This window comes from Lissotriton helveticus (assembly GCF_964261635.1).
Source record: "Lissotriton helveticus chromosome 1_1 unlocalized genomic scaffold, aLisHel1.1 SUPER_1_unloc_19, whole genome shotgun sequence".
Classification (NCBI taxonomy): domain Eukaryota; kingdom Metazoa; phylum Chordata; class Amphibia; order Caudata; family Salamandridae; genus Lissotriton; species Lissotriton helveticus.
In genome coordinates, this window is record NW_027611658.1 from 2,813,074 (window position 1) to 2,826,443 (window position 13,370).

Consider the following 13,370-nt stretch of genomic DNA (forward strand, 5'->3'; position numbering starts at 1 on the left):
GCCACAGCCTCTCCATATGTCTCCCTAATAAAAAGAATTCTGGAGTTGTCCACGTCCACGTCCATCGACTCCAAAACAACCCACAATTTTGAGTGGTTTACGTAGTCGAAGGCCGCGGACAAGTCCACATAAGCCAGATAAAATTGGCCCTTTTTTGCAAAAACATATTTTGCTGCAGTAAGGGTGAATTTTGTCTGTGGTCGATCGTACCCCTTCTCTTTCTAAACCCGTATTGTGTCTCAGCTAAAACATTATTAACAAATGCCCACTCCTCCAGTCTATTTAGGAGCAATCTCCCCATTAGTTTGGCAGCGATATCCAGCATGGGGATTAGGCGGTAATTTGCGGGATTAAAGGGATCCCCCTTCTTATAAATTGGGATAATTGTTTCCAAGATACCAGGGGTCCCACTTTGGAAACTATAAAAAACTTGGGTCAAGGGTGGAGCCCATACATTTTTATGTACAAAGAAAATATCCAGAGGAACCCCATCTGACCCTGCTGCCTTCAGAGCAGGCTATTGAGAGAGTGCAAGCTCAATTTCCTCTAATGAGAATTCAATCACCAGATGGGCAGTCATAAAGTCCTAAGGTTTTTTGTAGCGCTATCCATCTCTACATTAAAAATGCTCTGGAAGTGAGACCCCCAGGTCGATTGATCTAAATGAATATTAAGAGAGGGGCCGCCCTGATCCTGCCGAAAAGGGGCATTTACCATCCTCGAAGCCTCACACAAATGTACCCATGCTTCATCCCGTAAATCCTTTATTCTCACTGTCCTACCTGTCTCATAGTCCGCTCATAGCTTCCTTATCAAATCTTTGTTTCTGGGACTTGTTTTAAGAGCAGTGTGAAGTTCTTTGGAGGCCTTTGAGAAATTTGTCTCAATCCCCTTATCGTCAATGGAGTGTTTCTTGTAGTTGGATGTAAAAGATTAGAATTTCTAGATGTTTAAATTTTACTAAATGCTATTACTACTTGATGACTATCAGTGTTGGTGTCTAAGCAGGATTCACTGTCAGGTAACACCTCCTTTGCAACCTTTGGGAGGAACATCCATTTTCCTACTCAGAATCGGTTTTGGGGTAAATGTAGAGCTTGACTTAGCAGAAAGAGGCCAAACAAAACAAAAAAAGAAGGAAAGCATGATCACTGAACTCTGTCAACTCGGCTATGGAGGACTTAATACATCTCTTAAAATTAGTCTGAATAATTGTACAATCAGATGTCGAGGTAACTCCTGTAATTTGAAAGGTGGGGAGGGGTTGACCAGTCATGGGGTGATACAGGTTTATTATAACTAGGTCCCAAGTTAATGAAACACTGTTTGAAATGTTTCTGTAGTTATGATGCATAAAATGGACTAGCAATGAATCATTAGTGTCTGTCACCCCACAAATACATTGTTCCGAATTGGGGCTAAAGTAAACATAAAAATCCCGAGCTCAAATAAAAAAAAATTAACATGATTGGTATGTTAACAGAGTTTTCAATATTCCTGCCAACTCATCTGTCACCTGTGTAGAATTCTTAAAATTATTATTATAAAAATGAATGCGTAACAAATCAATTTCCCCAGAACCTTCAGCCACGATAACATGAAAATGGGGCGAGTTATTGATAAAGGTCACCTTACCTAGGGTGATCGGGTTTGCTACAATTCTGAGTAAGCCCCCTTTAGATATGCCTGCTGCTGATGGAACTGCTGGCGTAACAAAGGAGCTGTAGCCGTTTATAGACAGACTGCTCTGTCCAATTTTCCTGAAAGCAGATAATATCAGAATTCGTAAACACTTTATACCAATTTTGATTATCCTTTTTGTTTTCATAGCCCGCTATATTTCTACAGAGAAACTTTATATCACTTAGGGACTCCTGCAACCAAATCGCTGTCGGTACTGGTGAGATGGATGATGTAGGGTCTATTGGTAAGGATGTAATACTGCTTAGTGGATCTAAAATAACCAACTGAACCCTCTCCACGGGTACCAAACCAGAAACCATTTGAAAATCGTTATAAAGAACAGACTGAGGAGGCAGATAATTTAGTGGAAAGATCAGTCAATCACATGCCTCCATATCGTCCAACAATGGGTACCTATTTGATAGAGCAAGGGCATCAAAAGCCACCTGCGCAGGCTTATGACCAGTTCTCACTAAAGAAAGGACCTGAGTGAGTACGGTGGAACTACATACTGGTGCGGACCTATAAAAAAGCCAAACGAGACTGCATAAATCTGAGAATGGAGTGAAGGGGCAACCGGTAAACTCCCTAATGGGTCTCTCACTAGCCATTCATTATCAAAGGTTAAAATAACCAGTCATTATTGGTTGTTTTTACATCAGACCCAATTCGCTGCGTTCTTTTGGCCATTATCAAATGATTTTGAATGAGATGACCTTTATTAGAGTTTTGAGTCAACCAGTGTCTTGCCTTGGCCATCAGCTGATGTGAAGATTTTCTAAGATTGGGACGTAATAAAGGCACGTTGACTAAAATTTTAACATAGTGACAAGCTGCAGGAGGGAAGTTCATGTATTGTTGATTTGGTTTGCTATGGGCCTGAGTAGACGGGAGATTTACCATAACCTGTGGTCTTGATAAGTCGTGTGATTGCCCCTTATGCATAGAATCTTATATGGTCACCTGCGGTGGGCAACACCTAGGGACCAAATCTACATGGTCTGGACCTATAGGATCCCTGCTGGGTGCCAACTGATTTTCAACACAAGGATGACCAATAGAAGTAGAGGGTTTTTTAGCTAACTCACGACCAAGGATCATGTTTTCACAATTAAAACGCAAATTATGACTTTCACAATTATAGTTTTTAAGAGTTTTACAGACATCAGAGGGGATGGCCTTAAGTGCGGTCTATAGAATCTAAACGGGCATAGATTGGTTGCAAAAGTTGTTTAAAGTTATCAAGAAGATCACACCAATATGAGGGAAATGTAGTCTCTGAATGTTGCTGGCTATTCATACATGTGGAACTCGCTGGTATAGCGGCCTTTCTGATCTTGTTGGCAGGTCACATGGAGGGCAGTATCGCATAACCTCTTTTTCATTTACCATTTACGGAGGTAGCGTCAGTCGGTTTCCCACTAAATGTAGAGGCAGGCTGTTAATGTTCGGGGGTTGGTACAGAGACTGCCGGCAATTCTGGAAGAGAAACCCCATATAGTTTCTTTACACCGCCCTTAGTTGGAGAAACAACTAGATTAGATGACTGCCCTGTCCCTGACCCCAACGAAATTCTCTTACTGTAAGTACGATTTATTTTTCTAATGCCGATGTTGCCTTGGCCAGAAAGGTATCTAAAGAGGTAACAGTTACCGCCTCTGTTGCTCTCAGCTTTTTCTTGCCCAAGGTTGGCCTGTAATGGGGGAGTGTAGAAGTTAGAGGGGGGGCCCAGCCCAGCCTCCTCCGGGCTCCGACGGGCATGGATGGGTCCGCCCTTGGCCTGGGCGAGGCCCATGCAGATGTACCACGCTGCTGCCTATAAGCATCTCCGGATGCCGGAAGAGTGATGCTTTGTGCAGTGGAGCCTGGGGGCTGTAGTTCGTGCCCTGGCTCTGCTCCGATGCGGCCCCCACAGCGGGACCTAACTGCTGCCTTTAAGCGGCTCCGGGTTGCGGTAAGAGTGATGCATCGTGTGGGGGAGCCTTGGGGCTGTAGTCACTGCCATGGCTCTGCTCCGATGCGTCCCCCATAGCGGGACCTCACTAGCTGCCTTTAAGTGCCTCTGCGCACGGGAAGAGTGACATAGCGTGCAGTGGGGCCTCTGAGCTGTAGTCAGTGCCCCGGCCCTGCTCTGATGCATCCCCAGGGAATCTCTAATAGAATGCTCTACCTTGCACTCACTTCAATTGTCCAACTTAAGCATAATTGGAGACTTGAATCTTCATCTTGATCTAATCAACAATAAAGAAATCCAGGACTTTACTAATGACCTGGCCACTTTCCTTCAAACTGCTCCCCCTGTTCCAGTGACCTGATCAAACCATTATATGGTGCCTTTGACCATTAATACACCAAGCGTTGAAAACAACATTACCGGTAACCCACAATGAGAAAGCAGTAGCATAAACTGGACCCTTCTTCCTTTTCAAGGTTTATCGAAAGGAGTGTGCCTCTATAAGACTCCAATATAGAATGGGAGGAGACTTCCACCAAAGCATGGAACTATTCTCTATTGTGAACAACCTGATTAAACCCACCTCCACTCCTGGATTAGCGGAAGCTTCTAACAGCCACTGTGCAAGCTTGGTCAATGATCTTTATCTTTACTTTAACAGGGATGAGAAAACAGTCAAACCTGTCTCTCTTGATACAGTGACCTACCACTCGCAATGGGCTCCCTTGGACCAATTGGCTCTACTTGACGCAGATTCTATTTCTACCTTAATGCGTCAAGTGAAATCTGGATCTCCGGATGACCCATTTAAACCTGATTATATTTAAAAATTTCAAGAGAGCGTCACACCCATATTTCTAGAATTAGCCAAACTTGCTGAGCACTGAAGTAGTATCAATATCATTGGAGCACGCCAAGGTTATCCGCCTTCTAAAAAAGCCTTCCAAACCTGAGGCTTGAGCGAGCACTGCTAAGTGGTGGAAAGTTGGACCTGGAATTGGGCTGGGGGGTTGGTAGGCTGGGGGGTGGCGGGAATGGGGACATTCAATTTGGTTATTGTTCTTTTTCTCTTTTCTGGACGCTGCTAAGTAGCCTCGACGCAGACCCGGTCACAGGGGCCGTTACATTGATGTGGCATTTCGCTACTCCAAGCCACCGTCAATGGTACTTGAGAGACCTTCTACTGGCACTTGGACTAACTACCGGGGTCTGCTACATGCGATTGTCTATGCAATTTACCCTCCCTTTTTACTGTTTAGACCTGTTATTAAAAGCTGCATTAATGCTGGTTGGGCTGAATGTTGACGCCGCGCCAGCTTGTGAAGCATGTTGGTATGTCAAATTGAATGTGCAGCGCAATAAACAAAATTTACAAATAAAAAAGCCTTTGCTAAATGCCACTCAGCCAGAAAACTATTAACCCATTTCTCTTCCGTCGTTTCTGTCCAAGGATGAGGAGAAACATGTAAACAATCTCCTAACCAAAATATTAGAACAATATAAAATATTAGATTGTTCCCAAAATGGATTTAGAACATACAACACCGAAATTGCTCTTTTAACAGTTGCTGAATCCCTTTGCAGTACTACAGATGCTGGCAAATCCTAGGCTCTGATACTCCTAGATTTAAGTGTGGCCTTCAACACTGTCTCACATGCAATAATATTAACTCGCCTCACTGACCTGGGGGTACAGGGCATAGGTCTGGCCTGGTTTACCTTCTTTTTAAAGGAGTGGTCTTTTAAAGTTAAACCCCACCTTTCGTCTCATCACAAAGAGGACTGGCTCCTGGCATCCCTCGGGGTTTGCAGCTCAGTCCTACCCTTTTTAATATTCACATCAGACCTCTGGCGGAGGTAGTGAAATATTTTGGAATATGGCCAAATGGATGCACGACAACTGTTTAAACTGAACTAAAAAACAGAGATCCAAGGAGTACCCAGCCTAGCTGCCTGGATGCAATTTTACATGCCCTCCAGAACACTACGCTCCACCAATCTATACCTGGCCCACATCCCTTGTCACAGCAGAGCCAGAACGGGAGGTTTCTCCTTCCATGTCTTAGCTCCGACCCGATGGAATTCTATGCCTCCTAACCTTAGAAAGCTTTACTGGAAACAGAGGAGGACACAGCTCTTCTCCATCTGGACTGACGATTTTGCCTCTCTGCCGCTGTGTTTCTTAGGATCCTTTATGTCCCTTGATGATATTGTCTGACACCTGGACCCTCACCTTCCCCTCAGGCCAGGCAGCCTTCAAGTGGTGTGCTTTCCAAGGCTCTGCTCCCCTCTTGTAAAGGGTCAAAGTGGTAACACCCTTGCAACAAGTGCCTTTATCAGCAGCAGTATTAAGATATAGTGCAGACCAATTCCCAGCCCAGTAAAGGCCTGAAACAGACCCAAAATGGAGCATGTACCTACTCGTTCGCCTCCTCTGTTTGTGCCTCATATGTATCTACCTGTGCACTTCCTCCGTTTTTATGTCCTGGGCAAGCTTCTCTAAAGACTTTTTTGATCCTTCTACTGCCAACTATGGCGTTTGTCTATCAGATCATTACCTGATTTCTGCTGTGTTCATCGAGTCACTCCGATGCTTTAGCCGTCAATGAACCCTGCTGAGCGAGTACACAGGCATAAGGTAGTATGGAAGGTGATGAACAGGGAGTAAGGTTAAGCTGATTTTAAGAAGTTCCCAATGGTGTAAAATGCTACACTCACCTGAAAGCAATGGACATCTTGTTCCACTCTGCCAATGCTCCATCCCCAACCTAGCACCAAACGAAAGACATTAAGTCAGATACCATGGTAAGGTAGAAAAAGACAAAAAGCAGACATGTATTGACAGCAGAGATATCGCAGGTATATTACTGGTTGTGATGGAATCTCTATAATAAATGCTGCAATCTTCTAACAAATGCTTGAACCATCCCTAGGAATGTGGCAAAGATAACTTCACAAACAGAAAAGTAAAGACAGGAGTTGGAACTTAAGCTTCTCCAGTGTAAATTGGAAAGTACTGTCAAGAGGAGTGTGAATGGAGCTACATTTGTTATATACTTTCTGAAGCGTTACCTTTATTATATACTTCCTGGACCGTTACCATTATTATATACTACCTGGAGCGTTACCTTTATTATATACCTCCTGGAGCTTAACCTTTATTATATACTCCTTTATTATATACTTGCTGGAGCGTTACCTTTATTATATACTCCTATATTATATACTTCCTGGAATGTTACAGTTATTATATACTTCCTGGAGCATTACCTTTATTATATACTTCTTGGAGTGTTACCTTTATTATATACTACCTGGAGCGTTACCATTATTATATTCTTCCTGGAGCGTTACCTTTAATATATAATTCCTGGAGCGTTACCTTTATTATATACTTCCTAGAGCGTTACCTTTATTATATACTTCCTAGAGCGTTACCTTTATTATATACTTCCTGAAGCGTTATATTTATTATATACTTCATGAAGAGTTTTCTTTGTCATGTAGCCTTGAAAGTGTTACTGCTGTTATACAATTCATAAAACTGAAGTGACAGCAACACATCCTGAACCATCTCTTCTTACACAATCCCTTCTTGTTTAACCCCTTCGCCGTGGGGTTAATTCCCCCACGGCGCTGGGGGAGGGAGGGTGCATGCAGCGCTACGGTACTTGTGACGAGCTCGGCTTGTCACGCTGCACGGTGGTGCTGTGCTCATGACGAGCTAAGCTCGTCATGGCCACACCCGTTTCCATGGAAAGCTCAGCACAGCAGGGGACTTATCCCCGCGTGTGAGCGCCGCGCTCGTCATGACAAGCTCAGCTCGTCATGAGCACAGCGCAACCGTGCCTCATGACGAGCTGAGCTCGTCATGAGCACGGTAGAGGTTAAATGAAATCTTAGCCATGTGCGTCTTCGTAAAGCTGTACCTCTAGCAAGTGGGCACTCCATGTGTGCTCTTTCTGTACTGAGTTACTGTGTGAACACCGAAAAATCACCTCCTTTTCTGAATTAAGTAAAATGTGACATGTTCTATAGAACATTTAGTTAAATATCTGTGTATGGTGAAATATCTCTTGGTAACTTTCGTAAATGGTAATGACCAGATGTCTTTTACAACTAGTTAAGTATTGTGTATTCAAATGCACTTACATTTCCATTTACTGATTTTAAATCTCTTTACATCCAATAGGAAACCAGCCTTGGATACACAAATGATCGTGAATAATGACAGTAATCGTGAAAATCTGAAAAAAAGTGGTTAGAAAAAAAGAGCTCCAATATTTAGGAAAAGATCTGCATAAAGACTGAGGAACATGAACATAAACTGATAGATCCTGGAAGAGGCAGTTCAGAGCAATTTGGTGGATGTAAGAGTCTGAGCTGTGCACCTCCACGCAACAGGACTAAGAAATGACCTCTAGAAAATTAAGGCAACAACACTGACAAACCACTTCCTGTATAAACAGGCCTCTACCACCAGCTTTGATCATGTGTTCGGTATGAGGTAGATACAGCATTTCTCTGCTTCCTGTAATGATGGCAGACCACCATTCAGCACGCTAGGTGTATTGTAAACTTTTTCTGGCCAAACCACTGGAACAAGAGAAAAGCACAAGGGAGTGGAGCCAGACAACTGAAGGGTAAAGGAAAGAGAAGGTCTCTGATCTACAACAGACTGTCCCAATTTGCTTCGACCAGAAGGAAGACTGATCTTCACTCATACACATGCGAAACCATTCCGCAATCTAAAAACATAACCACCTACAAAGAAGCTTTACTTGCCACAATTATAATATATGTAGTTGGTGAGTCTTGTATTTCATTGTGAAATCTGAAATCAACCATCCAAAATACCACAGACATACAGGGAATGTGAGAATAACACAAGTGCTTTATCAACCATGTTAGCTCCTCAGGAAACGCAGTCATGGGATGCAGACAAATATAAACCCGACCCAGAGACACTAACCAAGAAAGAAAAATCATACACAAGCAGCAAGAGCTTTAGTTTGTGATCACTACTAAAGAGCCATCAGCAAACACAGGCAGGAAAAGCAACGTGCAATTGCAATGAATGTGTGAAGAACTTTAGTCAGTTAGCACTCCTAAAAGATCATCAGCGAATACACATGGGGGGAAAACCGTACCATTGCACTGAATGTGTGAAGAGCTTCAGTCACTTATCACAACTCCAAATACATCAGCGAACACACACTGGGGAAAAACCATACCATTGCACTGAATGTGTGAAGAGCTTCAGTCAGTCATCACAACTCCAAGTTCATCAGCGAACACACACAGGGGAAAAACCATACCATTGCACTGAATGTGGGAAGGCATTCAGTCGGTTATCAATTCTTCAAAGACATCAGCAAACACACACAGGAGAAAGACCATACCCTTGCACTGAATGTGTGAAGAGCTTCAGTCACTTATCACAACTCCAAATACATCAGCGAACACACACTGGGAAAAAACCATACCATTGTAGTGAATGTGTGAAGAGCTTCAGTCAGTCATCACACCTCCATAGACATCAGAAAACACACACTGAGGAAAAACCGTACCATTGCACTGAATGTGTGAAGAGCTTCAGTCATTTATCACAACTCCAAGTTCATCAGCGAACACACACTGGGGAAGAAAAACCATACCATTGCACTGAATGTTTGAAGAGCTTTACCCTGTTATCAAATCTCCAAAGACATCAGCGAATACACACTGGGGAAAAACCATACCATTGCAGTGAATGTGTGAAGAGCTTCATTCGGTTATCACACCTCCAAAGACATCAGCGAATACACACTGGGGAAAAACCATACCATTGCAATGAATGTCTGAAGAGATTCAGTCAGTTATCAATTCTTCAAGTTCATCAGCGAACACACACAGGGGAAAAACCATACCATTGCACTGAATGTGTGAAGAGCTTCTGTCGGTTATCACACCTACAAAGACATCAGCGAACACATACTGGGGAAAAACCATACCATTGCAGTGAATGTGGAAGTAGTTTTAGTGATTCCTCAAATCTCAGGATTCATCAGCGAACACACACAGGGGAAAAGCCATTACAGTGCTGTGAATGTGTGAAGAGCTTCAGTGGATCATCAGACCTACGAAAACATATTCGAACACACACTGGGGAAAAACCATACCATTGCACTGAATGTGTGAAGAGCTTCAGTCAGTTATCACAACTTCAAAGACATCAGCGAACACACACAGGAGAAAAACCATAGCATTGCAGTGAATGTGTAAAGAGATTTAGTGTGTTATCAAATCTTCGAAGACATCAACGAACACAAACAGGAGAAAAACCATAGCATTGCAGTGAATGTGTGAAGGGCTTCTTTCGGTTATTGGCCTACAAAAACATAAATGAACACACACTGGGGAAAAGCCATTCCAATGCAGTGAATGTGTAAAGAGCTGTAGTGGGTCATCAGACCTACAAAAATCAATCAGTCCATCAATCAATCAATAAATCATTTGTTAAGCGCCCTTCATACCCAAGAGGGTCTCAAGGTGCTGGGAGGGGGTGGGGGCCGCTACTGATCGAACAGCCAGGTCTTTAGTATCCTCCTGAAAGTCAGCAGGTCTTGGGTCTGTCGTAGGTTTAGTGTGTGGGTGTTCCATGTCTTGGCGGCAAGGTGGAAGAAGGATCTCCCGCCGGTGGTTGTTCTTCGGATGTGCGGGACGGTGGCGAGTGAGAGGTCGGCGGAGCGTAGCTGGCAGTTGGGGGTGTAGAAGGAGAGCCGTCTGTTGAGGTAGGCTGGGCCGGTCTTGTGGAGTGCCTTGTGTGCGTGGATGAGGAGCTTGAAGGATATCCTCTTGTTGACGGGAAGCCAGTGCAGGTTTCTCAGATGGGGGGTGATGCGGCCGTGTCGTGGTACATCGAGGATCAGTTGTGCCGAGGCATTTTGGATGCGTTGTAGTGGATTGATGAGCTTGGTCGGAGTTCCTGCGTAGAGGGCATTTCCGTAGTCGAGTCTGCTGCTGACGAGGGCCTGGGTGACTGTCTTTCTTGTATCTGTCGGGATCCATCTGTAGATCTTGCGGAGCATGTGGAGGGTGTTGAAGCAGAAGGAGGAGACAGCGTTGACTTGCTTGGTCATTGAGAGCGTTGCGTCGAGGATGTGCGTGGTCGGTGGGGGTCGGGGCTGCCCCCAGTGCCATTGGCCACCAGGAGTCATCCCCGGCTGATGGGTTGGAGCCGAGGATGAGGACCTCCGTCTTGTCCGAGTTCAGCTTCAGACGACTGATCTTCATCCAGTCGGCGACGGCCTTCATTCCTTCATGGAGGTTGGCTTTGGCGGTGATGGGGTCCTTGGTGAAGGAGAGGATCAGTTGAGTGTCGTCGGAGATTATGTTGAGGTTGTGCTGTCGGACGACGTGTGCGAGCGGGGCCATGTAAATGTTGAACAGTGTCGGGCTGAGGGATGATCCTTGTGGTATGCCGCAGATGATCTCGGAAGCTTCGGAACGGAGCGGGGGGAGGGGGACGCTCTGGGTTCTGCCGAAGAGGAAGGAGGTGGTCCAATCAAGGGCCTTCTCTTGGATTCCGGCTTCTAGGAGGCGTGTCTTTAGAGTGAGATGTCAGACCGTGTCGAAGGCGGCTAACCGGTCCAGGAGGATGAGGGCTGGTGTTTCGCCGTTGTCTAGTTGGTGCCTGATGTCGTCTGTGGCGGCGATGAGGGCTGTCTCGGTGCTGTGCTTTCGTCTGAATCCGGGCTGGGACGGGTCCAAGATGTTGTTGTCTTCCAGGTGGCGGGCCAATTGCATGTTGACGATTTTCTCAATGACCTTTGCCGGGAACGGGAGCAGGGAGATGGGACGTAAGTTCTTGGGGTCCTCCTTGGGCTTCTTGAGGAGGGTGTTGATTTCGGCGTCCTTCCAGCTTTCCGGGAATGTCGCTGTTTCGAAGGAGATGTTGATGACCTTCCGTAGTTGGGGTGCGATGACTGAGTCTGCTTTGTTGAATATGTGGTGTGGGCACGGGTCTGATGGAGATCCTGAGTGGATGGAGTTCATGACCTTGCGTGTCTCGTCGTCCTTGCGGTTGGACCAGGAGGTCTGGCGGTTGGCGCTGGTAGTGTTCACAGGGGAGATGGAGTCTGGCGTAGTCGGGGTGGTCATGGTTTTGAAGCTGTCGTGGATGTCAGCGATCTTGCGGTGGAAGAAGATGGCTAGTGAGTCGCACAGTTCTTGTGAGGGCGGGATGTCGTTGGCATTGTCGCTGGGGTTGGAGAGTTCCTTTACAATGCTGAAGAGCTCCTTGCTGTCGTGTGCGTTGTTTTCCAAGCGGCCTTTGAAGGAGGATCTCTTGGCTAATCTGATGAGGTGGTGATGTCTGTGGGTGGCGTCCTTGTGGGCTGCGTGGTTGTCCGGTGTGCATTCATGGAGCCATATCTTCTCCAGTTTCCAGCATGCACATGTTTTTAACTTTGGTTTGTAAAAAGGAGGTGGTCCATTCCAGAGCCTTGTCTTAGATCCCAGCAGCGTGGAGGCGTGCGCGTAGTGTGCGGTGGCAGACGGTGTTGAAAGGAGGCGGAGAGGTCTCCCCATTCCAGTTTCCCTATTGTCTAGCAGGGTCCTGATGTAGTCGGTGGCGGCGATGAGGGTGGTCTCGGTGCTGTGGTTGCTGTGGAACCCTGACTGGGAAGGGTCCAGGATTCTGTTCTCTTTGAGGTATCGGGTTAGCTGACTGTTAACGATTTTCTCGATGACCTTGGCCGGTAAGGGGAGTAGAGAGATGGGTCGGAACGTTCTTGAGGTCTCTTGGTTCTGCCTTGGGTTTTTTGAGTAGGGCGTTGATCTCGGCATGTTTCCAGCTCTCTGGGAAGGTTGCGGTCTCAAGGGAAAGATTGATGACCTTGCGTAGGTGGGGTGCGATGGAGCTGCTTGCTTTGTTGAAGACGTGGTGCGGGAATGGGTCTGACGGAGAGCCGGAGTGGATTGTGCTCATGGTCTTGATGGTGTCATCGACACTCACGCTGGTCCAGGCTAACAAGGGGACGTGGTCGATGGTGTGCCAGGGTCTGTTGTGTTGCTGTCTGTTGGGGCTGTCTCGGTGTTGAAGCTGTCATGGATGTCTGCTATCCTGCGGTGGAAGAAGGTGGCGAGGGAGTCGCACAGGGCTTGTGACGGCGAGATGTTGTTGGTGTTGGAGCTGGCGTTCGAGAGTTCCTTCACGATGTTGAAGAGCTCCTTGCTGTCATGTCCATTGTTGTCGAGGTGGTCTTTGAAGGAGGTCTTCTTGGCAGCCCTGATAAGGTGGTGGTGGTTGCGGACAGCGTCCTTGTGTGCTGCGTGGCTGTCCGGAGTTTGTTCACTGTGCCATTTCTTCTCTAGTTTCCGGGAGGCTTGCTTGGAATCTAGGAGTTCTGGGGTGAACCAGCTGGCCCTCTTGCTGGTGTCTCTGTGGGGGGGGGGCTTCTTCAGCGGGGTCAGGGTGTTGGCACAGTCCTCGATCCAGCGTCTGAGATTGTGGGCAGCGACGTCGGTGTTGAAGGGTTCGGTGGGTGAGCTGAGAGCGAGGTTTGCATGTCTTCGGTGATTTTGCTCCAGCAGCGGCGGGGGATCTATTGGGTGCGGTGGTGTGTGGTGGGTTTCTGGAAGGTGAAGTGTATGCAGCGGTGGTCGGTCCAGAGTAGTTTGGTGGTGTGGCTGACTGAGACATGCAGGCTTGAGGAGAAGACGGGGTCGAGCGTGTGGCCGGCGGAGTGGG

General features: G+C 46.3%; 1 protein-coding gene across 1 annotated transcript in view; it reads left to right on the forward strand.

Annotated features, from left to right (window-relative positions):
- The window catches only part of LOC144805696 (uncharacterized), a 198,936-nt gene extending 188,839 nt beyond the window's left edge, over window positions 1–10,097 (forward strand). Inside the window, 1 exon segment of the mRNA XM_078672201.1 lies at window positions 8,668–10,097. Within this exon segment, the coding sequence (XP_078528327.1) occupies window positions 8,668–9,882 (1,215 nt within the window). The 3' untranslated portion in view covers window positions 9,883–10,097.
- Window positions 10,098–13,370: the final 3,273 nt, after the last annotated feature.